Raw genomic sequence first — 23,686 nt, forward strand, 5'->3', positions numbered from 1 at the left:
AAGACAACATGAAGAAATAAATGATGGGTTTTTGAGGGAATACTGCAGTAAGATAACAGAACTGAAATAAGAACTAACTTAGACACCTTACCGTATCTAAAGAAGCAGCAGCACGAAGATCTGGCAGAAAGCCAACTTCAAGAAGGTGCAGAAGAAAATCCTGATCCTCAATTCCATAGACCCTGTCAAGGAACAAAACCATGGCTGCCTTGTGATCTGGGCAAAACCCCGCAGACATGTCAGGTTCCACCACAGTACCATCTAAAAGGAAGAAATAAGACTTCAATGACAAGGACCATCCTTCACCAGCAGACATGCTACTACTTGTCAGAGGCTATGAGTCTGTTAATATCTAAGCATTTTCCCCATGGTTTTGTTACACAAAGGAAACATATCTGTAGTCAACTGAAAAGGAATGCACAAGGTAAATTCTATCCAGATAGACTTCAAAGCCCATACATGATTTTCTGTTCATAATTTTTATATTCATGGATTCTTATCAGTTGATATTCCAGCACAGTAAGTACCCCAAACTTACATCTACAGAACTGCCTAGTTCTTAGAAGAAGCAAACCAAAAGTAAAAAAATACAACAATTCTGCATAGCATAGCTGTAATATATGACAATGAATTAAGTTTGCACTAAAAAATCCTCTATATCTGAAAATGTCCAACAGCAATTCATTGAAATATTTTTAAATTTTGATACTTTCATTTCCAAAACTAAACAATTCTCTATCTATGATCTGTATTCTCTGCTACTGAGATATCACCTATAAATCTGTCATGATTTGGAATAAATAATGGTGAAATAGAATGATATTTTTTTTTCTTTCCTCTACTGTAACTTATTGGTCATTCCTGTGCTGTAAGTCCCTAGATGATGCATGTTGCAATTATAATGTTCTCTCTCCAGATATCCCAAAAATCAGATATACTTTCTTTCCCTTTTATATTGATGCTCACATAGCTCCCACTATTGCAACTAATTCTATCTAGGCAGAAAACACAAACAAATGCATTTGCATATGTATGTCACACCTATAGCTTCACCATAGTTGCTGAAGAACAACTCTGGTGTCTTAGAAAGGTCTGCTAGAAACAATTGATAGGGTTAGAGCAGCAAAAGCTAAGGATTATGTTATCAAGAAAAGAGAAAAATAGAAAGTATACATTTTAAATTTCTTTTTAAAGTTGTAATAGATTTTCATGATTCAATTTAAATTAATGGGATTTACATCAGTGATTTAAGAGTACACAGAATTATTGCTTATTACATGGAGAAAAGTTTAGGATGCATGTTTGAAATACATTATTTCTCTTCTGGTTCACATAATAGTTTAATTTCTATGACATTTTTAAATAGTGAGAGAAGTATGAGTATCAATATGTCATTAAATTACAAAACATAAGAATGGGATGGGAGAAAAAGAAGTAGAAAAACCATTTTACCTTTAGCTATAGTTGGCATGTGGAAAGGAATACTAATTACTCCCACCAAATCTTCCAGTGGAATTAAAGACCGTAGAATTGATCTGATTCTAATGGCTTCCCCTTTACCAGCATGGATTAGCTAAGAAAAAGACAAACAAAAATTAACAAGGTCTTCTTTTTACCTTTTACATGTGTCCATGTTCTGAAAATTTTCTGAAATTGATACATGAGTGACTGCCCTCAAAATCACATTACAATTTTTAATGAAAATTTCCCACAATCTGTATTTATTTGCTGTATTTTGGATGCAAATGTGCAAAGTCCAGAAATCTCGATGTTTGAGTACTAAATAAGATTAAGCCCATTTTCGCAATGGAATGTTACGCAGCCTTCCAGTATCTGAAGGGGGCCTATAAGGATGCTGGGGAGGGACTCTTCATCAGGGACTGTAGTGATAGGACAAGGGGTAACGGCTTAAAACTTAAACAGGGGAAGTTTAGACTAGATATAAGGAAGAAATTCTTTACTGTTAGGGTGGCAAGGCAGTGGAATGGGTTGCCTAGGGAGGTTGTGAATGCTCCATCCTTGGCGGTGTTCAAGGCCAGGTTGGATGAGGCCTTGGGTGGCATGGTTTAGTGTGAGGTGTCCCTGCCCATGGCAGGGGGGTTGGAACTAGATGATCTTAAGGTCCTTTCCAACCCTAACTATTCTATGATTCTATGATTCTATAGGTGAACAAAGCATTAAGAAAGTAACCCATGGAAGGAGAGGAAGAGGAGAGCTTAGCTGAACACCAGTTTTTCTGTCCTGGACAAATCATAACAAAAGGCAGTGAGAGAGAATACAAGGGTTCATACACTGACCTTATTATATCAGTCTCTCTCCTTTCTCAAGTCATCAATCTCTGCACAAATCTGATACTGAGCTATACTGATCTATATGAATTAAGGCACACTTCAGTGTGAAATGAGAAAGTACGAACTAAGAATTTCTGAAGAAGAGGAAGATATTTTGAATCATAAAAACCAAATATTTTCAACTAGTTTCAAGCTCTTAGGGGCTAAGTGGTAAGGGCTTGGTTTTTATAGTGTCTAATTCTTTGTATCTAATGGCTGAAAGTGACATCTTACCTTTGAGATGGTTTGTTGGTGTGAATAAAGATACTGATGTGTATGTCCAGTGACAATGTTTATTCCCACATTTTAGATTAATGTCCTATAATATTTACTCTTTTATATGCAATTTAAACAGTATGTTTAAACCAGTATATGAAGAGAATAAAAACATGGCTTAAAAAACCTCAATCACTCCATCACAATAAATAGGGAAATTTGAGGAGTTTGATTGTCTTAATGGACAACCAAACAATATTCATTAAAAAATGTTGTTGAAGACCAACCATAGTGAACTGTAATAAGAAAAACAATGGAATAATTCCTTTAAAAAGACCAGCCACAGAACAGTCTACAGAAATTCTTTGCAAATGAACAGATCAACACATCATTTACATTAAAATACTATGCAATCATACCACTGCTTTAATACCTGATAATATGTTAGTGTGAAAAAGCCAAACAGCAAACCACCAGATAGACAGTAAAACAACGCCTGTATTTGCCAATGCATGAAGACATTAAACTTACGTGCATTTCAGGGGCACAACGTCCTAAGAGATCAATCAAAGCAGCATAAAAAGTCATGATTGCATTTCCCATGTGAATAGTATCATCTTCTTGTTCTTCCATTTCACTGTAGTTAGTTAAAATGTTAAAATAATTAAGACTACAAAACACAAGAAGGTTTTTACATCAGCAATAAAAAGAAAATCTGCTCATAGATGTAAGAGTTTACAGTAGCTTCCTGTTAACTGATGGACTTTTATCAGAGTAACACAGAATGGAATGTCCTCCTAAAAGAGTCCAGTAACATTTGCTTTGTTACCATTTATCTGTCTCATTTTGCAGCAGAGGATGGATTCTTAACTGACTGGCAAACAACAAACAGAATTCTAAACAGGATTTAATATTTAGAGGGTATTACTTAATTAACAGGGCAGGGAAGCACTATTTGGTAGATGTCCCGGGTTCAGCAGTAGCAGTCATTTTTCCTCCTTCTTAGTAGCTGTTGCAGCACTGTGTTTTTGACTTTCAGCCTGGGAACAGAGCTGATAACACCGATGTTTAGACTGACCAAGGACTTTGTGAGTCTCATGCTCTGCCAGGGAGGAGGAGAAGGTGGGAGGAAGCAGGGACAGGACACCTGACCCAAACTAGCCAAAGAGGTATTCCATACCACAGCACATCATGCCCAGGATGTAGAACTGAGAGTTCCCGGAAGGGCTAGATCACTGCAGGGTGGGGGCGAGGTACCAGTTGGTGAGCGGTTGTATTCTATTCCTTGTTATTTCCTTTATCATTATTACTATTAGTGGTAGCAGTAGTGATTTGTGTTATACCTTAGTTATTAAACTGTTCTTATCTCAACCCGTGGGAGTTGCATTCTTTTGATTCTCCTCCCCATCCCTCCAGGAGTGGAGGGAAGAAAGGTGGGGGGGAAGTGGACTTCGTGGTTCTGATTTACGGCCTGGGCTTAAACCACGACAGTAGATTAATCTCTACTCTCCATAGAATCCAAGGAAGAATCCAACTTATAATTCACATATTAAGCAAACAAGTCATTTCACAACTAAGATTAAAAAAACACAAATAAACAAAAATGATGGCAATGAAAGCAGTTCCACTGCACTTACAGGGTTTTACTAGATCCATTACTTGGGGAAGGTCCATCTCTTGTTGGATCTTCTGCTATTTGTATTGCTTCCTCCATGGCAGCAAGTAAACCATTGCCTCCTTCTCCTCTTAGAGCTGGACCAAAACATTCAGGTCGACGGATAAGCAGCCTGACTACAACATTAGCATTCTCCTCCACACTCTCTCCTACCACACAGAAAAAATACCAGTATTAAAATTATATCAAAACCAGTTCTGAAATGTAATAAAAAAAAAGGTATAAAAAAGAGCATCAGTATACACTTTTAACTACAAGGAAGTTTAAATATCATGACACAGTTACATAAGCACACAAAAATACTCCTCTATTATTGTAATAATAGCTATGAAATAAAACATGTGATATAATTAAAACATTAAATACGGCCACAGAAGTAACTATGTACTAAAGGATGTTTAACTCACAACTTAAGATACTAATTTGTAGTACAGACTCACAGCCAAGTGAGAGTTAATTAGGGACCAATATAGCTCCTAAACCTTAAAATTGGGCTATCTAAATCTTCAGCAAAAGACTGGGGATTTCCACTATGTCTACCATGAGTTTTATCATAAACAGATTCAGAAATCTGCCTTCCAAAGGAGATGTGAGCATTTCAAAGTCTACAGTTGGATCTAAAAACTGGGCACAGGCTTGTAGGACCCTATGTGACTTGTGAAATAGGCATCTAAATTACTGCTTGTCTTGAATAATTCTGCTCCTTCTGCAAACTGTCCTCTAAATTTACAATAACTTACCAAGTTGACTTGCATTACTATTTTAAATAAAAAATTTATTTGCCCATTAGAGGAAATTAAAAAATTTACAGGCTCCTACTCTACCATTGCAAAAAACAGCAAAACGAAGAAAATCCAAATATCGCTCTCCTTCAACTGGATTCCATCCAATGTCTGGGTAGCCTTTAGAAATCAATAAAGGACAACTCTGCAATCCACATCCAGCCAAGTAGCGAACCACCTACAAGCAAGTTAAGATGAAAAAGATATTAATTGTGAAAAAGACATATGGTTTCAAAGAGAAGCATCCTCATATATTGTCTTGGATATGGTGCCCACATTCTATTATCCCTGACAAAATCATATAATACTTTGGGCAAACCAGAAGAGCAGTCTCTTTCTCAGTTCACTTTCCCAGTCTTTTCCTGCTTCTGCAATGAACTGCAAGACTGTTCTTACCTCAATTCCATTTCTCATCCCTCTAAATCACTGCTTTTGCTTTCCATATCTTATTTCTTTTGCAATCGTAAGCGTTAATGAATTACTGAATTGTAATTTTCCGTAAGTACACACTAACTCTATTTGAAAACACATCTTCTAATGTAACCCACAGTCTACTCTTCAATTTTAACCTTTTCTTTTCACTCTTTTTCTTCCTTTCTTAGGAAACTGGACTTTCTTAGGACGCTGCCTGTAATCCATACCTAGTCTCAGTAGTAGTTTTCAGTTTGCCCTCTCCTTTCTGAAATGTAAGAAAGTTAAGTATTCAACTGGTTCAGACAGCTTCTTTTTGCTGACCATTCATAAGAATGGTAAGTTTAAAACCAGCCTTTTAAACACACATAGTCCATCTTCCTATTCCAAGAATAGGCCCATCTACACTTACATTACTCCTGACAGATGCTTTCCTACAAAGGTTATAGCATCTCCAAAATTGGAGGCCTTCAATAACAAATTGGGAAATGTATTAACCATCTTACTTTCCATTATAAAGATTTAAGACTAGTGTCTACCTTAAATCTGTCTTTCCATTTTTTAAGTTGCTTTTCCTATCTGCTACTGATATAGTAACTATTATTCTATTCCTTACTGCAGCAGCAATTCACATATTCTACCCAACTGTCACATGCTCTCATGAGTTGTTTTTTTTTCTTTAGCCTAATTAATCACAATTCCTTCAATCTTTTCTAAAGCATGAATGTTAAGAAAAAATACAGATAGATATCTCTGTGAAAAGTTCTTGTTTATTGTAACAAGTCATCACAAGAATTCTGGTAACAACTACTGCATTATGCCACCACTGCATGTCACCATCAAGACAGAACAACAATGTAAGATTTTAGCAATTAAATTTTGTTGGGTATAGACTCCGTTATTCCAAAAGTAAGAGCTGCCCTTGAGGAAATTCCTTTGGATTACAGCTGTGTACGTAATACCCATAAACTCAGTTCAACTATCCAGATCATCAGCAGAGAGAACAATCAATCAGATCCTAATAGTGTTCCTCTGACAGGTACCTAAAACTCCCACATAAGTCTTAGAATCTTGGATTTTGATTACTCCAGCAAACAGGAACTGTCTCCTCCTTACAGGGGAAAAAAAAAAAGTGTTTAATGAAGAAGCTACCAACCTTCTCCAGATCAGGCTCCCTTAACGCTAAAGCAAGTTCATTGTTATCCATCACAGAGGCTGCTGCAACATCTAAAGGAGTTGATCCTCGCATAGAAGGAGAGGCTGTTAAAACAACATTTAATTTCAACAGCAGCTTAGCAAAAACCCAACAAATTCACAGTAAATACAGCAACTATCTTTTAAAATAAAATACAAAATTGTATTAGTTAGCATATTATAAGCATATCATTTATACCACTTCAAATGATTGTGCATTTGCATGAAATTTGACACTGATATGAAATCAAAATATAATGTAGATGTCCAAGCTAGAAACAACTTTTCTTACACACTCATTCTCACTTATTCTCATCACATGCTTTGTTTTAAGATCTCATTCTTTCTAGTTCTCCTAACTGACACAGCTTTGTTTTGAGGAAAAGTTAGCAAGGATTTTATACCTAACACACTGATGTTTTAGCAAATACAATGATAAAGACAATATCTTTAAAATATAAGGTTACACATTTTCTCTATTTCTTTAAAAAATGGCAGTAATTATAGCATTAGAAAAAGCTAAGGGTTTCATATTTACACTCCAAATACATTTGTTTGAGCACTTTCTCTTCAAATTGTTTTCCAGTTTATGCTTCTGTCCTCTACTTATACATTAATAAGGAATTTGTGATCATGTAAAAAAAAATTACTATGCTAATTCTAAATAATTATATATTCTTAATCCCAAGTAAATAAAGGGTAAAAATATCTCCTCTATAACACTTCAAAAGGCTAACATTTTAAGAAAATGTCAAGATTAATTTCTGGACATCTATACATGCATACCCAGGTAAACGAGCTCTGTATTCCTCCCACTGCCATAGAGGCATACTGAACAGTCTACAGAAGAAAGTGCAGAGTAGTAAGCATGAGAAGTGAGAAGCAAGCCCTAATGAAATGCTGCCAAAACTTATTTATGATTCTCTTCATCAAAACAGGATTTTATTCTCAAAATGTGCAACTAGTCACCAATTCTCTCTGAATGGCCATGCACATGCAAAAAAAAGCCTATACTAAATTACTGCAACCCTACAAACCCCTACTGTCAGGGGTTTGTTTGGAGTTAGCAATACAGTTAATGAAGACAATTTTGTACTGGGTAAAGGAGTAACTTCCACACAAGCAGAGTGTGCAAAGGATGCAGAAAAACACAAGCGGTTTTATTTATACGTAATGTGTATATATATATATATATATAAATCAGCAGAAAGTTTTAAGATTTTAGTTTTGGTTTAGAATCTCAAAAGACACACTGATTACTTACCAAGGCCAACACTGCTGTTTTCCAATAAATAGCTAAGATGATCAAACATAGCTTTTTGATTCTGCCTGCTGATGCGGCAAAAATAACATAGAAAACGACAGCAGTTTGCCACCATCTTTGGGAAAGTGATTTCCTAAGAAACAAATAAAAACAGACTGAAGCTCAAACTCTGACAGGCATAAAACTCGCAGAAGATTACTTATGTAACAGCCTTTTATCACACTAATATTTATGTTCTGTCTCCTAACAGTGAACTGCTTTACCTTGGATTCTCCTCCACCAAGCACATTTACCATCACTTCCATGACAGTTTCATGCATGCCTAAAGCTCTCATGAGATTTGGATGCTGGTAAAATACTTTATTATTCATGATGTCTCTACAGGAAAACAAAATAAAAAATTGGATTAAAATGTTATGCACAAACAGTTTAGCTATTGTGTTTATTTACAAAGCTGATTTACTGTACAATTCTTCACCACCTGAGGTGAAAAATTACCTCAGGGACTTTTCCAGGTTGAGTCTCCAATCTCTCCTCATACTCTTTTTTTCTATGCACATTGCAGAAGGACCTTGACCTTTCTTTTCCCATGTTATAGCTGTTGCCCTAAACACTACTTGATTACACCAGGGCAGGATGGTATTCTATTTTCAATAGGAATGCCATTCCAGATCTAAAATTCTTTTTTCCTGTTTTTTTGGTTTTTGGTTGTTTTTTTTTTTTTCCCCTTAGCTAAAACTCCTGTGATCAAGCAAGGAAAATTTCAGTCTTAAAAAGGATGAAAGAAGAGTACTGTTCCATCACTCTAGAAGCTACAAATTCATACTATCAGTCTTACAAGAGAATCCATGCAGTGTGTCTGATGTAGGTGTCACTATCAGAGTTTTTGACTTCCAGTATCTCCCAGAAAGATTAGATGATCTTTCTGCCCCCACAAAGCCTATGCTGGACTAAAATGAGTTTCCACTCATTTTAGACTTCACTAGCTTATGGGAAGTGTGACAACATAAATCTAAAGTACAAAGACAGATTTTGAAATACCAGTATTTTGTGTCTCTTGACAGATGGTGGACCTTCCCTTTTGCCAAAGCTTTAGCATGGGTACACTGAACACTGAAACATCCAGGGAATATTGATGGAACCTGCTGGCAAGCTCGGGAGTAGGCATTGTTCATAATGACACTACGAAATTATGTGTAGACACTATTTGGCTATTTGAGGTTTTCAGTAAGCTAAAAAAAAAAAAAAAAAAAAAAGTGCTTTGCACAACAAAATCTTCTCTTCTCCTTGCATTCCTGGCATTCTTTATATAATGCTATCTTTCTCATTGCTCTAGCTGATGTTTAATCTCACAAGATCTCTTTTTGAAAACAGTCAGAGTAAAAACCCCGAACTCTTTGCTAGTAGACAGGATCATGGTTTTTTTACTGTTTTCTCCAACTGTACTCTTTATTAGGCTATATTTCAATATTATTAATCATATAATCAGGTAAAACTAGGTTTGAACCAATTCATAGTTCAAATAGTACCAACTACATGCAGTGCAACAAAAAGATAACATATGCACAGACACCTGTAGACACAGTTCCATTAGTTGACTGATGGGGAAGTTCTACATGTCAACAGCTACACTGCACTCATATAAAATGGACAGTATTCCTAATAGGTTTCCACACAATCATACTATTTAAAATATGGTCACAAGATATGTTTTGTGATTTCATAAAACATTACATACATACCAGTTTTCAACTTTTCTCACAAGGTCTTACATTTGTTTTTCTCCAAAAATGATATATGCAATGTTGCAAAGTATCTTACAGTTGAAGATACTACATGACTCATATCAGTGTCTGCATTTACATGCATACAGACTATTCACATTCAAGCTTCATGTATAACCTTGGCAATAACCATACAGCAAACAACAACAAATATCTGTAAATAAAAAGGTGTTATACTCCACTTATTTACCCTAATCCACGAATCATAAGTTTCTCTTCCTCCTTCCCCATTCTGACACTAAGCAAGGAACGAATTTGGCCGAGGGATGCCAGAAGATTGATTGTGTCTTCCACAGACACACTATTTATGGTGTAGGTCTTTGGTAGGGCTCGCACCAGGCCACCAATACCATCATATTGGCGATGTAGCAATACAAACATGGCCCGCACTAACTCCGGGTCTTCTATCACAGATTCCTGGGCCCAGCGTACCATTGTGTCTGAAATCAGCTGCTGAAGAGTAGCTGTAAGAGAATGCATAGACCACAAAATCATCATTAATTGCTCATCTTTCCACTGGTAGTCCCTCAAAACTCACTATGCAACATAAATTGAATAAATTAAATTCTTAAGAAGCACCTTTTTCTCCGTATTTCTTTAGCAGACTATCAAAGGAAAATAAAATAGCACAAGAGAAGCAGAAGCATCTCAAAAGCAAAAGCCCATATTTAAAAATTAAAGTACAGAAAATAAATGTGCTAACAAACAATTATGAAGACTTACAAGATGCTCACAAAGTCACCAGATTTATTTCTATATTATGCTTTCAAGATTTTTCCAGGAATTCAGGTCTGATAGGTCTTTATAGATATTATGAAGTAAGAGTGGAAAAATATACTGGCAGCACATGTAAATGCTCTATTATTGATTTACATGTGTAAGCTCTGTATCCATGTACAAAACTTGGATAATTTAATTTAATCTTTTGCCAAAACCAAAGGTTCTTCGAAAGAAGCAGAAATGTGCAAATCACTTGTGTATTTTAAATTCACTCTTGAATTAAGCAAGAAAGTTGTACCTGGTATTCTCACTGTCAATCTTTATTACTTAATTAATTAATATTAATTCATTAAATAATTAAGTGATTATTAATTAATTGTTATTAATTGGGATATATTTCTCTATATATTTGGAATAGTCTTATAGGCAAACTATATAATGTCAGTTAAGATTTGAGACTACTGCTTTGAAAAATTACTAATGAACAAAGAGTCAAGACAAATTATTTGATAAAGACAATTCAATAGTATTCTTTTTCCGATCTCAGGGAACTTCCACATTCAGGTTTGCAAGACTCTTTCAGGCCACTTGGGATTCTCTTGATATATTCTGATAGTTACACACTGCAGAATTTCACCTTTAGTCTTACATAACTAACAAATTTATTTCCATGTCAAGCAGGTAACAGCGAAAATTTGAGAAAGGAAATGTGATAATCCCTCCTGAAGTACAATGAACTGCCTAATAAATATCTTGATATTGAAGGAGGTGGCTGATGCAGACCAAACATCAAAAATATTTTCAAATTAGAAATCTAGGTGTTGAGACAGTAGAAAGGTTCTGGAGTAAACCAGATGTAACTTCAGGCTAAACTCAAACAAATAAAAGTACATACAGAAAGATATTGAAGGGACAGGAGTTTACAGAAATCATATTGTTTAACAAAAGAGAGATTGTGCTAAAATGTGCTAATACAGGGTAAGGGACAAAAAGAGCAAAAGTACCATATTTTATTGTTACTGTCCAAACACTGTACTATAGGTGTTTCCACTGTCACACAGCATAGCACTTTTTAGAACAAAAACACTTTAAAAATAACAAAAGGATAAAATGATAGTTAAGAAGGACTGTAATAAATAATAAGAAGGGACACAATACAAAGCTTTCTTTGTTTTTGTTTTGTGAAGAATCGCATGAGCAGGCTGTCATTTGGCTCCTGTTTTGATAGCTGCAATAGTGCATCCCACCTACCTGTGGGTCTGGCCATTGTCTTGCTCGCAATGAAGAACCCAAGCATCCTAGCCACTGCAATGCTGTTTAACTAGTTTAGTATAATGACACTTTTCTACTAACATAAGTGAGACGGAATTAGATTTGTAGAGCTTTAAGCTTACTACAGGAAAAAAAATAGGAAACCGCAGGATTCATCGCCACATTCTGCATAGACCTAGACTCTAGCTACTGCTGCCTGATAATGGAAGCAACAGTTATAAACTGAAAAGCACATTTTTAGGTGGAGAATACTTCTACTTAAAGAACACTACGCTAACACTAATAACTGGCAGCAAAGAAGCCATCTTATTGTAAATACCCTAGAGAACTCTTCTCATCCTGTAACTGTAGGCACTTAATAAACACTGTGGCCAGAAAAATTAGGACATTTGAAAGCAAAAAAAAAAAAAAAAAACAAAAAAAAAAAACCAACCCCCAAACAATTAAATCAGCACTGACAAGTAAAAATAAATAAATTTCTATAATCAGTTGGCACCAAGTGCAAAACTTGGATGCCTCTGACAATGATTCTTATCAAGATGGAAAGACGGAAAGTGTCAGAAAAATGATAGACCAACTATCACAGTCAGCAAATCTTGATTTTTAGATTGGATGGGGAGGCTTCTCCTAAGCACAGCTTTGCAAATTATGGTGTAATTGCACAGTCTCCATTGTTTGGTAATCTTCATGCAAATACAGCTGCAACTGATTTTATAAGCAAGTTATCATAATCAGGACCTTGCTACAATTATTAAGTCTATACCGATTTTACAAAAAGCAAGATACATTCTGGAAAATTTTGATTTGAAAGAGGATCAAGGGTGGAAAAGCCAGTAGAAAAAGTTTTCCACTGCACCTCATTGAGAAGCAAATCTGCCTATCATAAAAATTCCACCTGAGCTTGTCTTGACGTCAGAGCTACAAACTTTAAGGTGCATAGATGCTGCACTAAAAATTCACCTGGCTTTGCCTGAAAATACATGAAGAATTTCCTCCCATGCTTGTTTTGCCTTCTGGAATTAGGACACAATAAACAGTTTTAATTTTGCTTACAGGATGTCTTATCATCATCATCAACTGGCTTCTCAGCTTGCTTCTTCTTCAGATATGTAACTTTTTCCATAAGATACAGGAGGCGACCCCTAATGGTTAAATCATTGTTTCCATCCAAGGTTCCATCTTCATCTAGTTCAATCCCTGAAACAAAAAATATACACTAAATAGTCAAAGAGTAAAATTAAACATATTACAGACATGTTCTGTATCTTGTATGTACAAACATAATGAAATTGATATATGTTGTTCTGTTCTGTTAGAATTATAAAAGAGTTTGAGATGGGATATGCTTAAACAACAGTTTGGAACTAGTATAGATCAGGCATATGAGCAAGACAGGAAACTGCAGGTAAGGATCATATAATCTTGTTAATTTAATTTTGTATAATTTGTGTGCTATAATGCATGAAATATTTAGTAAATATATATATGTGGTCAACTCCGCAAGTATGAATGTTTTCATGCTAGCACTGATGCCTGTGTTTTGAACATATGTAGTTAAAAAGTGCAGATATAGTCCCTACTGACACAGTATGGTTCGACTGATACTAGTAAAGACTAGGAGATTTTTAAGTAAAACACACAGAAGTGAAAGATCTATAGTTGCAATAAATATACTTCCTAGTGACCAATCAGAAGAAAATAGCCACCTTGATTATAGAGTAGCTCTTTCATGATACTCTAATAACAAGCATAAAATTGTAAAAAAAAAAAGAAAAAAAGAAAAAAAAAAAACTTTGCATGTGCAGGTTTACAAAAATCACAGAACTGCTGAGGTTGGAATTAGCCTTTAGAGATTGTCCAGTCCAGGCTCCCTGGCTCAAAGCTAGTTCAACTAGAGTATGTTGCACAAGACCATGTCCAGTCAGCTTTTGAGTATCTCCTAGAGACTCCACAAACTCTCTGGAAAACCTGCTCTTGAATTCTATCACCCTTACAGTAAAAATTAATACATAAAAAAAGAAAAAAAGTAAAATTTCCTGTATTTCAATTTGTACCCATTGTCTCTTGTGCTGTCACTCGGCACCACTAACAAAAGTCTGGCTCAGCCTTCTTTACCCCGCCTGCCCAACAGGTATTTATATGCATTGCTACATTTCCCCCATGAGCTTTCTCTTCAACTTAAAAAAACAGTAATCCTCTCAGTTTCTCATTGTACAAAAGAAGCTCCAAGAATTTAATCATCTTTGATGGCCCCTCCCTGGAATCATCCAGTCTGTCCATGCCCCTCTTGTACTGGGTTATTCTTGGGGACATAAGGGCCCATTGTTGCTCATGTTCACGCTGTTGTCCACCATGATCACCAGGTCCTTTCCTGACAAGCTACTTTCCAGTTTGGTCCCTAGCCTGTCCTTGCTGCATGGAGTTATTCCTGCCCACATGTAGGACTTAGCACTTCTCATTGCTGAGCTTCACAGGATTCCCATCAGCTCATTCCTCTTATGTTTTCAAGCTTACTCATTCAAGCAAAGATTGCAAAGGAATTAAAAATCTTTACCTATACCTATTACTCTCACTAAAATAACCTCAAAATAAAAAGGTCACGCAAATGTTTTTTCTGGTTTTGGGGTGTTTTGTTTTTGTTTTGTTTTGTTTTTTTTTTTTTTTTGTTTTTTTGTTTTTTTGTTTTTGTTTTTGTTTTTGTTTTAGTTTCCAATATAAGTTCTAAAATTAAGGGGTTTGTGGGGAGTTATTTAGCAGTCTTGAATTTTATAGGATGTTTCTTCATGACATTACATCATTCCTCTCAACTTATCGCATCTGTTTTTAGTTGTCTGATTTTCTGCACTCTGTATGGGTGAATAAAAAAGGCCACTCTTCCCTCATGAAGCAAAACATTCTGCATTCTCTTCTAGTTTGACCATACATGAGGCTAAGTACATTTCCTCAGTTTTGACTACAAGATGAGCATCTTTATTTGACAGTATTTATAATTGATATAGTGTAATCTATAGACTGCTTAGTTGCTGTTTCTTATGTAAAATTATTTAGAAAATTACTGTAAAGTTAATATAATTTAAAAAGTGAAAACATTCAGTAACAAGACTTACCACAGTGTGTCATTAGGTCTTCATGGAATTCCAAGAGTTGATCCCTAATTTCTTCAGGGCAGGGGCAATCATTTTTATCATCTTTAAAGTTCAGCAGCATATTAATCTTAAAAGAACAAAGGAAAACTTTGCATTCAAACAGAGCTCTGCCACATGTAGAATACAACAAAAAGTAAATTGTCTGTTCAAAGCTGTACCTGCTCCTGAGGTGGGGATCGAAATTCTTTTGTTTTTCTAGCTGTCAGGGCAGCAGACATGTTCAAGGCCTGCATCACTTCATTGTACCGGAAGCGTTGATTTTCTTGAAGCTTGGCCACAAAATCATCTGAAAATGCTACAATGGCTTCTATTCGGTGCCGTACTTGGCAATCACAAAGGTACTGGAGTAGATGACACATCTAAGTAACAGTATTGTAAGAGAAAGAAGAGTTTGTCAAGCTAATAAATATCTTTCTTTTACATGTTATTGAAATAAAGCAACTGAAATCTTTAATGCTGCCATTTAGTACATGTGAAGAAATCCTACACCAGCAATACCTGGCATCTGCAAGATTTATGTGCCTCAGACATATGAAATGTAAAACTTTTATTAGTTATAAGAGAATGATTTTACCCCTTGCTTCTAGGGGATTTCCTTTCTGTGTAGATCCATGAAAACAATTCCCTGTTAACATCATAGAGAAAGTAACTCTCAATGATATATTTAATGAAACAACAGTTCTTTGATCTATGGTGAACAAGTTTATATCATTAGGAAGACATCAAATCCTGTTGTTTCCTAACGGAAATTACTTCTCTGTTTAAATAACATCAAAATACTATATTCCTTGAAAAAGAAATGATCAAATAAAGAAAAAAGGATTTGTGAAGAAATAGGAACCACTATCACAGCAGTATTGTTACCTGTAATTTAACAGGTTCTGGAAGTTTCATCTGAAGAAGCCCTTCCTTTGGCACTTGCTCCCCTCTGGTTTCTTCCTCTCCTTCTTCTGACTTGAGCTCACCTGAACTCAGCTCTTTATCTGAGAAATCAATTTCATCCTCCTGGCTCACTGCTTCTTTGAAAACCCGGGGCTCAATCAATTGTAAGATATGTTTCAGATCCCCATTGTGGAAGATTCCCATAATCAGGAGGGTATAAAAGAGTTTGATGAGAGGGACAAACAGAAATTCTGTAGAACCTCCAACTGGATCTCTGACATGGAGGCTGCCCTCCTGAACAGCTTCAGTCAGCATCTCTATGGTTTTGGCTTTTAAGGTTTCTAGAGGGAATTCAGGACTGAACTGAAAGCACTCACTGCTAATGCTTACAAAGCTCGGAGAGGAGAACTGCATTCTTGGCCTTAATGAAGTGCTAAGTCCTATGCCAGGGAGGCCATGTTTTTTGTTTTCATCAGGAAACAAAGTAATACTCTTGGTCTCATCTGTCATTGGAACTATGAATTCATTATTCATCATTAACCTGGCAGTTGCATAGGTATTGAGATGGATGTCAATGAGTAAGTCATAATATCCTGCACGTAATAATCCTGGCATATATTTATTCTCAATAGCATACAGGAGCTGAGATTCATCCACATGGCTACACATAGCATGGGCCACTCTATTGTTACCTAAAGCACAAACAGCTGAATATAATCGGAGGGTATGGTAGTGAAATTTCAGCAATTCTTCTTGTTCTGTCAGCTCTAAAATATCAATTGTCCTGCAGAGAAAAACAAATAAACAAACAAAAAAACAAACAGTAAATTTTGTATCAGTGCAAAAACTTACTTAAGTGAAGGAATTCAAAATTCTCCCTAAGAATAACATTGGCACAGTATCAATTCTAGGGATGACATCTTCCACATTTCAGTTTTCATGTAAGAAACAATGTCAACCTAAGAATCAAGGACTAATAACAATGCTCAGTCAAAAATTTTTTCAGGTTGCTCCTAATGTACAACTTCAGTTCTTTTCACTGGGGAAAGATCAAAATTGTTTACTTAACACAGAATACTTCTTCATACTACAAACAAGAATTTGGATAATTGAAATGAAGATTTGAAAATTAGTATAGGTTGAGATATTTATATGATTTCTTTTTTTTTTTAGATCTTGGGTTGCAAAATGACAACAGACTAACCAGTTCATTTGCAGAGGGTTGGGGGCAGAGCTGTTTGTTTAGAATTCTTAGCTAACATTCCAGTGATTTTATTTTCAGTTTTGGCACTGGCAAAATACTGAGACATCTAGGTAACAGAAAAATCACAGTTATATTTCTTCACTTGTTTAAATTGAATATACTTCAACACACAAACATCAACCTGTTTTCTTCAGGAATATGAAGGGCCATGAACTGCAAAGGATTCAGACACTGTATCATCCAGCCTTGTCGTTCACTGATCCGAGAGACATCAACCTTCAGGAAGTGGTTTGGCACTCTGCTCCAAAGCACATGAGTAAGAAATTGGACATGGAGACGTGGAGGACATTGAGAGACGGGGTTTTTATGTTCGCTTTTGAATAAACCAGCAGATAATGGCATTACATTCTGGAAAATTCCAACAGAAGAGACAATCAGTTTCATCATCTTTACCAAACAATGAATATATTATATTTTTCAAGAAATATATTCAACATATAGTAAACTACAGTGCAACAGGAAACTAATATTCTCAGTAGATTGTAAAACCAGCAGGGGAACTGTTGGAAGATTGGCAGCAAGCAAGCACTGTGCATAACAATAACATTTTTTTTAAATAGTTAAATTTGAAATCGAAACTTGAATGGAATGTGTCATCACATCCTTGGACCAGAGATCTGAACTCCACTCTTCTCTTACATCTTCTGATCTGTTAGACGTCCGTGTCTCCAAAGCAAGGAAGCAAATTTTAGAGCAGTTTTCTCTAGTGTGCTGTTGGAATGTACTTTAAAACTATTTTAAAACCCTAACCTAATCTGCAGGTCACCCATGCTTTGTTTGTAGAGTAAGAGATTTGCCTTACTGACCTCAGTGATTTCATTTCATCATGAAGGATGAGATTCAGAAAATTCAACAAGACTCTGCAATATTCTCTGGCAATTCTAACCAGTTACCACCCTTCTCATCCAATGAACTGTGTTTTAAATACATGAACCATTTAAAACTGAGTTAAGAATAAAAATGGCAATAGTGGAAACACTTTTAAGTCATGGAAATGTGCCCAATAACAAGAGCACATTGCAGGCAACAAATAGCCAAAATAAAATCTAAAAAAAAATATTATTGAAATATTAGTCCTAAACCTGCACAAACCCAAGCATTCTTTACCTTTATTCTTCCTAATTCAAACTGGAAAACATTGGGGCTTGTAGCTTGAGCAAATACAGCAGGAAATAACTTTGTACTCGGTTCAACCTAAATCAAAGATGCACAAATATATAACCACTGAAGACAGCAAAACACTATTATATATTAACACCCCCACCCCCCAAATATCTGTATTAACAGTCAATAAGTGCAAGCTTTTGAATAAAATCTGAGAAAATCCCAAAGGGAGTAGAGAAATCAGTCATAAGAGCAACAACTCCTTCCAATTGTACAAAAGTTTCTAATAAATTGTAGTCTGAAGATTCAGTTTTCCCCCTTCCCACTAGAAGACATGATCAAAAAATACCCACCTGATAGTACGTGCCTAGTTCTTTGCCATTAGCTGTGAAGGTCAGCAAGCCACTGGCAGCATCAACCAAGCAACCAATCTCCAGACCATTATTATTACGCCCTTGTCCAGGGCTCATGCTCTCTCCTGCGCACACCATATAGCAGTTGCTGCGTTTTATACTGAATGTCAAAAGACAGGTTTATTTATGGATGGTGTATAAACTTTATGTAGTGTACTAAGAACAATTTTGCATGCCTGGAACCAACAAGCTCTTGCGGTTGAAAACAACGGATCAAAGCATAACCAGTGTCAAAATTTAATGAAACCTTGACTTCATAATTGAAAAAATAAAAATTGAAGATTGCAAAATATTAACAAGCATAAAATTCTATGATACAAAACTGACTTTCAAAGTTAATGTTACAAATCATTTACGTTAAACACACAGTTTCTGGCAGGATCACAAGCTGAAGTGCTGAGAGGAGGTGCTGCACCAATTCTGGCCTGTTCAAAATCAAAAAGTTCCAAAAATGCTACCAGGTTTTTTACTCTACTTTGTAGCAGTTCATAGGTCAGTATTTATACGATCATAGTCTGAAACTACACAGACAAGCTGTGCCTACTGATTTGATTACATTATTACTATATACATGGAGTAATAATCACATTGCTGTTTCTTCACAAGCAAGAGAACAAGTTATACTTTTTGTTTATTTCATTTTTTTAACATAACCCTAACTATATTAAATAAGGTGGATTTACAGTTTATAGATTGTTAGTTGCTTTTACGGGTATAAAATATGTATCTTTTTAAGAAAATTTTAACCAACCTCTCATGAACCTTCCCTTTTTCATCTCCCAGGGTAACTGTGACAGTACGCACTCTTTCTAAGTCAAAGCTTGTGTCATACTGGTGAAAGTCAGATGTAATCCAGCCCACCCAGACATTAGCAGGTTCTTGACCAGGAAATATTCTCACTGAATAATAGTACTGCCAAAAAACAAAAACAAAAAAAAAAATCTTTAAATGTTAGCATTTGGTTTCCAGTTTATCAGTTTGATTCAGAATTAATTTGTTCCTTTAAAATCTGAGAACATCTAATCTCTTCAAAAGCAGCATAGGCTTCTTCAAGTGCAATTCATAAGCAAAGAAACAAAAGAATATAAACACAAATCAAAATACAGCTAACAAAATATGTATATTAAAAAAAACAATTGAAAGTATTAAAAATGCAGCTTATATGATTGTATTGTAGGCTTCCCCATCATAGCATTCTAGGATTTTTTTTTTTAGTGCAGCTACAATTTCTATACTGGAGGTGACTCAGTTTCTAGTATCTAGTATCTTTTAGAAAGAGGAGAATATATCCAGAAGAGAAGTATTTTTTTCCCTTTAAAAATTGAAGACTGCCTGTTTACGGAGCTGATCTTGTCAGAGAAGATGCACAAAACCTGCACAGAACTTTAATTGGGAATTCCATTAAATAAATGTTGAGTAACAGTATAGTCCTGGACCCTGTTTAATGCAATTTTTCCTATTTATTCCATTATTCTAGAACTACTTATTCTTCCTCTTTTGTGTTTGGTGTTATCAATAGTAGTTTCAAAAATGGATTCAATTCACTTATGGATTTCCATGTGGAAATTCTTTTAGACTGACAAGTCAAAACAAAAGGAACATAGTGGACTAACTTCAGTACAGGATTAACAAAGCAAACAGCTAAAATACCAATCGTATGTTACTATACCGTGGAAGTTTGCATCAAATAATCATAGTCATCCCTATCATCTGCTAGCACATCCTCAGTAAGCCGTGCAGAGTGACTCGTACTATAATCTGGCTTTGTCCTCCTCAGCATAAATCTGTAATAAATAAAATCAAAATCTGTATGAGAAGCTCAATATATCAATATATACACAATTTTACATTGATACATTATCCCTAAATATGTATTTCTTATGCTAGCCCTAAATACATAGCATTGATTACATTATTAATACGTAACACTGGTTAGGTTATCAATTCCATATAGATTAAAACAAAAGAAATTATTTGGAAAAGAGAAAGAGACAAGTTCGTTTCAAAAAGTGCTTAAATGAACTCTGAGCTTAAATTATATATTCAAAAGTTAACTGGAAACTAAACTCATGTAACTTAAAAAATCTACCAGGCTGTTAAACATCTATCACTTTGGAAGAACGCATTTAAAAACACCACCTATATGCAACTGATTTATTCTGTAACTGAAATATTTAAGAAACCAAGTTCGGTTAAGAAGAGCAGAAAAGAAATGGAAAGCTACAGTAATATTGTCCAGTTAATGACATAGTGTTTCCATCTCCACAGCATCATCAAAAGTTACATATTCTGCTTCACATTCCGTAAGAAAAATTAGGGAGGATAAAAGTGTCTACTAGAGAATACTCTTATGATTATTTGACTCATTGAGTGAGATGAGAAGCTAATATACATTTCTACATAAAGATTATCTAACATCTCCAGCTTTGTGGCAGCCATGTGAGAAAACATTCCATGTCACTTTGTAGTTCTGTTAGAAAGGATCTCCATGGTTTTAAAATGTACTTTACTTGATGATCACAAAAGCCTTCACAATACACCAAATTACAGGTTTCTAAAATGTTCAAAAATGTTTTAATTTTTCTGCTTAATTTTAATCTATATATTGAATAAGATATAATATAATCACATAAATAACTGTCCTGCCTACTGTGTTATATTCAAATTTAGGGCAGAATTAGCGAAAAATCTCTGCTGACCTGATTGGCATGTCTTTTGAATTACAATACAAGAAACGCAAAAAAAAAAAAAAAGGTGGGTGAGGAGGGAACACAACACAAAATTGCAAGCCAAATGTGCTACTAACCTTTGTTTAAGACGTGAAGGCTTTTCTTGAACATAATCTTTATGGTTGTTTAACTCTGGCTTTGTGGCATCTTTTTCTCTTTCTGTCCGATCAGGAGCTAGATGACCATGAGCAGTTTTCATTAGAACCTCAAAATCAGAATCAGCATCATAATCCTCCAAGTCATTCTTCGGGCCAAAAAAACCAGTGCCTGGTAATCCTCCTGCAGCTGATCTTGAGAACACCTCAGCACATTCAATGGGCATGCTTAATCGAAAAAACATGACGTCTGTTTTACTGTTCTGTGAACCAAAGGACTTCTGTGTGACCTTCAGGCAGGGGCAGCTGTCTATGGTGCCATCAATTCTCATTACCTAACAAATATAAAGATGTAGTTGTTCTGAAGCTGATGCTTTTTTCACCCGTTTTAAATATTCAACTTCTATTTCTACAATAAGCATCCATGACTTGCAAAACTTGACACAACATGCTGTCAACAATCAAACGCATTGTAATCATGTGCTGTCATTTTAAGTGAAAATATATACCATAAGGGTATTTCTGTTGTTCCGTTGTTATATAAAAAAACCCACTCACATCATAACTCTCAGCAACATAAATCCAGGCCTGCCCAGAACAACACAAACCAACCAAAATAAATCATACATGTACATATGCAAGAACACAAATTACTTCTTAAATACTACAAGTGTAATATACATCAGCTGAAAAAGAGCTCTTTCAATTTCAGGAGGATGTCATGGTAGACTGAATGATAAATTCAGTTCCATCAAGATGCACAACTGACATAAGTGTTGACACAATTGGTGAATAAATGTTTATTAATATCCAAACCAATTAGTTATGCAAAAATCATTCCAGAACACATGGTATCTCTTATGCAGAAATGCCTCATTTCTGGAAGCCGTTTACAAACATTGCTCCCACTGAACAAGGATCTCTTAATGAGGACATCTTGTAGAATTTGTCTCTGAAAATCTCATGTCCAGACATAACAGATTTCAGGGACAAAGAAATATTATCAACTCCATCAATGTAAGAAATTGGTAACAGGTGCAAGTTTCATCCAGAACTGGGCCAATATATCACATTAAAAATTTTGTCTAGAACTGCAAAAGTAGAAACGTAATTCAAACATATTCATGGAAGAAGTGTCTAGAAACATTTTAATAGGATCACAAACCTCAATATGTTCATGATTTTGTGGCACTGGCAGAAACTGAGGGAGCCTTTTACTCAGCCAAATGGTGATATCTCTGTTTGTATTAACTGCAAAGGGTTCATACCCTTCCTGTAAGCCACAGATAGTGAAATATTTTAGAGTGCTGACATCTTTTCCAAAGTTCATTCTTCCCACTTGAGATGGGCCCAGGCTGCATACAGGTAGAAATCCTTAAAATAAGATAAAAGAAAGTGGGTTGTTGTCATGTTGTCATGAACATCAGGGAACTGCTCCCTTCTATAACCAAATTTAAAATTATTTGGGAAAAAAACCACAAAAAACCCTCACAAAAAACCCAAACCCCACCAAACCACAAAAACAAAACACAAAGAAAACCTACAAACAAACCCCACAAACAGTATAAATGCAAGCAGTCTTCAGTAGCACGTCACCTCTTGCATATCACCAAGTAGTGTACCACAAATATCATTCTGAAAAAAATTTATCAAATAGTCATAGAACTTTTCATGCAAGACTCCATTTACTTCACAGAAATCTAAGAGTACACCAAGGAGTTCAACAATCAGATATTGGTTAATCCCTCTGCTAAACTGGTAGAGTGTTGCCAATTTTATCTCAAATCTTAATACTTTACATGTTCCTCCTAAAATTCCATTAGTCACGGTATTTTGAGAGAACATCAAGAATTACTTTAAAAATAATACAGCACTTGTCCATACAGCTATAGTAGTGAAAAAAAATTACAAAATCACAACAAGTGCATGTTGTAATTTTATTTTTTTTATTAAAATTAATTAATTTAAAAAATTATAATACTTGTGGCTCTGGATAATGAGACATGACAACATGATGCTGTAGCTTTATGGAACTTGTAGTAGTTTTCTTTTCAGCTGGATTTTTTGTTTTGCTTTGTTTTCTTTTGAATCTGCCTCACATTTGTATGCGTGTATTCTCATTACTTCATTAGCACAGGCGACTCACTTGTGACCCCTTTGCACTTCTTTAAAAACTGTCTGGGCTTTGGTTTTTTTCGTCAGGTTCAGCACACAGCCTAAAAACCTTAGAAAACCTACTATTTCTTACGATGATCCTCCTTTTGAATTACCACAGCTACAAACTGCTTTGTAGATTCATTTGACCTAGTTATTAATAAAATGGGGTTTTTTGTAACAATAAGAATCATAAAGCTCTGTTCAATTATTCTAGTTCATGTGAACATACCAAGTATTGAGGGGTATAA

General features: G+C 35.3%; 1 protein-coding gene across 1 annotated transcript in view; it reads right to left on the reverse strand.

Moving 5' to 3' along the window:
* The window catches only part of RYR2 (ryanodine receptor 2), a gene marked incomplete at both ends in the record, with an annotated part of 387,777 nt that overhangs the window by 121,138 nt on the left and 242,953 nt on the right, over window positions 1-23,686 (reverse strand). The window contains 20 exons of the mRNA XM_080615870.1: window positions 92-261; window positions 1,453-1,573; window positions 3,078-3,183; window positions 4,184-4,370; window positions 5,046-5,181; window positions 6,571-6,674; window positions 7,873-8,005; window positions 8,136-8,250; window positions 9,847-10,120; window positions 12,702-12,845; window positions 14,756-14,861; window positions 14,953-15,153; window positions 15,659-16,460; window positions 17,062-17,288; window positions 18,048-18,134; window positions 18,398-18,557; window positions 19,209-19,369; window positions 20,127-20,241; window positions 21,264-21,616; window positions 22,447-22,655. Of these exons, the coding sequence (XP_080471996.1) occupies window positions 92-261; window positions 1,453-1,573; window positions 3,078-3,183; window positions 4,184-4,370; window positions 5,046-5,181; window positions 6,571-6,674; window positions 7,873-8,005; window positions 8,136-8,250; window positions 9,847-10,120; window positions 12,702-12,845; window positions 14,756-14,861; window positions 14,953-15,153; window positions 15,659-16,460; window positions 17,062-17,288; window positions 18,048-18,134; window positions 18,398-18,557; window positions 19,209-19,369; window positions 20,127-20,241; window positions 21,264-21,616; window positions 22,447-22,655 (3,911 nt within the window). The remainder of the gene's footprint in view (window positions 1-91; window positions 262-1,452; window positions 1,574-3,077; window positions 3,184-4,183; window positions 4,371-5,045; window positions 5,182-6,570; window positions 6,675-7,872; window positions 8,006-8,135; window positions 8,251-9,846; window positions 10,121-12,701; window positions 12,846-14,755; window positions 14,862-14,952; window positions 15,154-15,658; window positions 16,461-17,061; window positions 17,289-18,047; window positions 18,135-18,397; window positions 18,558-19,208; window positions 19,370-20,126; window positions 20,242-21,263; window positions 21,617-22,446; window positions 22,656-23,686) is intronic.

Source organism: Psittacula echo (genome assembly GCF_963264785.1).
Source record: "Psittacula echo genome assembly, chromosome: 4".
NCBI lineage: Eukaryota > Metazoa > Chordata > Aves > Psittaciformes > Psittacidae > Psittacula > Psittacula echo.